At 40.7% G+C, this 1,429-nt stretch overlaps 1 protein-coding gene across 1 annotated transcript; it reads left to right on the top strand.

The window, feature by feature from the left end:
* Nucleotides 1-1,164, top strand: LOC140147025 (succinate receptor 1-like). Its single transcript, XM_072168797.1, has one exon. It carries the CDS (start codon nucleotides 1-3, stop codon nucleotides 1,162-1,164), a length of 1,164 nt encoding a protein of 387 aa, XP_072024898.1.
* Nucleotides 1,165-1,429: the final 265 nt, after the last annotated feature.

The raw sequence follows: 1,429 nt of genomic DNA, 5'->3' as shown, positions 1-1,429 counted from the left end.
ATGGCAGATACACCCGATGACAATACTCCCTGCGACAAATATTTTGCCATTAATTTAACCCATCCAGAAGCAGCTTCAGCGTGGATCTTCAGCGAGACTGATAAAATCGTCAACGTAATCGTCATCCCTATCATCTCTTCTATTGGTTTACTCGGTAACCTGGCTTTTTTATTCTCTATTTTTCGACTCCGAAGTATGCAAACCAGTTTGAATGTTTTCACTCGCAGTTTAGCAGTTGCAGATGCTGCATATCTCATAGCTGTTATCTACTGGGCTTTAATGGATTATCAAAAAACAAAGATACCTAATGACGCCTTCGGATCTTGGGCTGAATGCGGGGTGTTCTCGATCGTAATCCACATGTCCTACTTCGCATCAGTAGGATTTATTACCCTCATATCAGTCGAGCGATATTTGGCTATCTGTGATCCCCTTAAACACAGGGCAATGAAAAGCAAAGGTCGTGCCCACAGGTTAGCCGCAATAGTTTGGATTGTTGCTTTAGTTATTGCTGCGGCATACGTCCCCCAATTTGCTTTTACTAAATTTTGTTTAATTTGGCCTGACTCGGAAGAATACGGTTCCTTTCCGACAGTCTTTAAGGCCTGCTTACCGCTGAATGTTTACGTAGCGATATATGCTATGTTGATCGCTATTGTGTCGTTTATTCTCGCTTTACTCATTAACGGCACAATATACGTTAAAATTATCCTTGCTCTGACGCGACGCTCAGATAAAGATGTCCACCTTCATCAAGACAAGACGGCAAAACTTCGCAATCAAGTAACCCGCATTCTTGTCATCAATGGCATCATTTTCTTCATTTGTCAAATGCCATATCGGATCGCGAATACTGATAATCTGATGGACAACTTGGGCAGTGGATACGATTTGTTATCTAAGAAAGAGTACGATACCGTTCATAATATCGGTATTTCTTTCTTTATCCTCAATTCCTGTATTAATCCGTATCTCTATATCATGGGATCCCGACAATACCGTAACGCTATGTTCGATGCATTCAAGATTACATTTTGCAGACGCTGCACTGCCACTAAGGACAAAGACCCGTCAGCAAGTGAGGCACAATCTTCTACACAGACAGGGAATGGGGCGACAGCTATTAACACCGTGTCGGGATCGTCACATGCGCAGAAACTGTAAAACAATACTGTAAAACGACGTTCGCGATAAAATGCATCATGCACAGATTGTTAAATAAGATAAATAATTTACTTTACCCGTTTTACTTGAGATCCCTTCATAAAACCCCAACAAAGACTTCTTACATGCTTACTGGTGCAATATACGTTAAAATATCCTTTGTCAAATGAAGATGTCAATCTTCATCAAAACAAGACAACAAAACTTCGCAATCAAGTAACCCGCATTCTTGTCATCAATGGCATCATTTTCTTCATTTGTCAAA

Source organism: Amphiura filiformis, chromosome 3, assembly GCF_039555335.1.
Source record: "Amphiura filiformis chromosome 3, Afil_fr2py, whole genome shotgun sequence".
Classification (NCBI taxonomy): domain Eukaryota; kingdom Metazoa; phylum Echinodermata; class Ophiuroidea; order Amphilepidida; family Amphiuridae; genus Amphiura; species Amphiura filiformis.
Note: the sequence above shows the minus strand (reverse complement) of the source record. Positions and strands in the feature narration are given on the sequence as shown.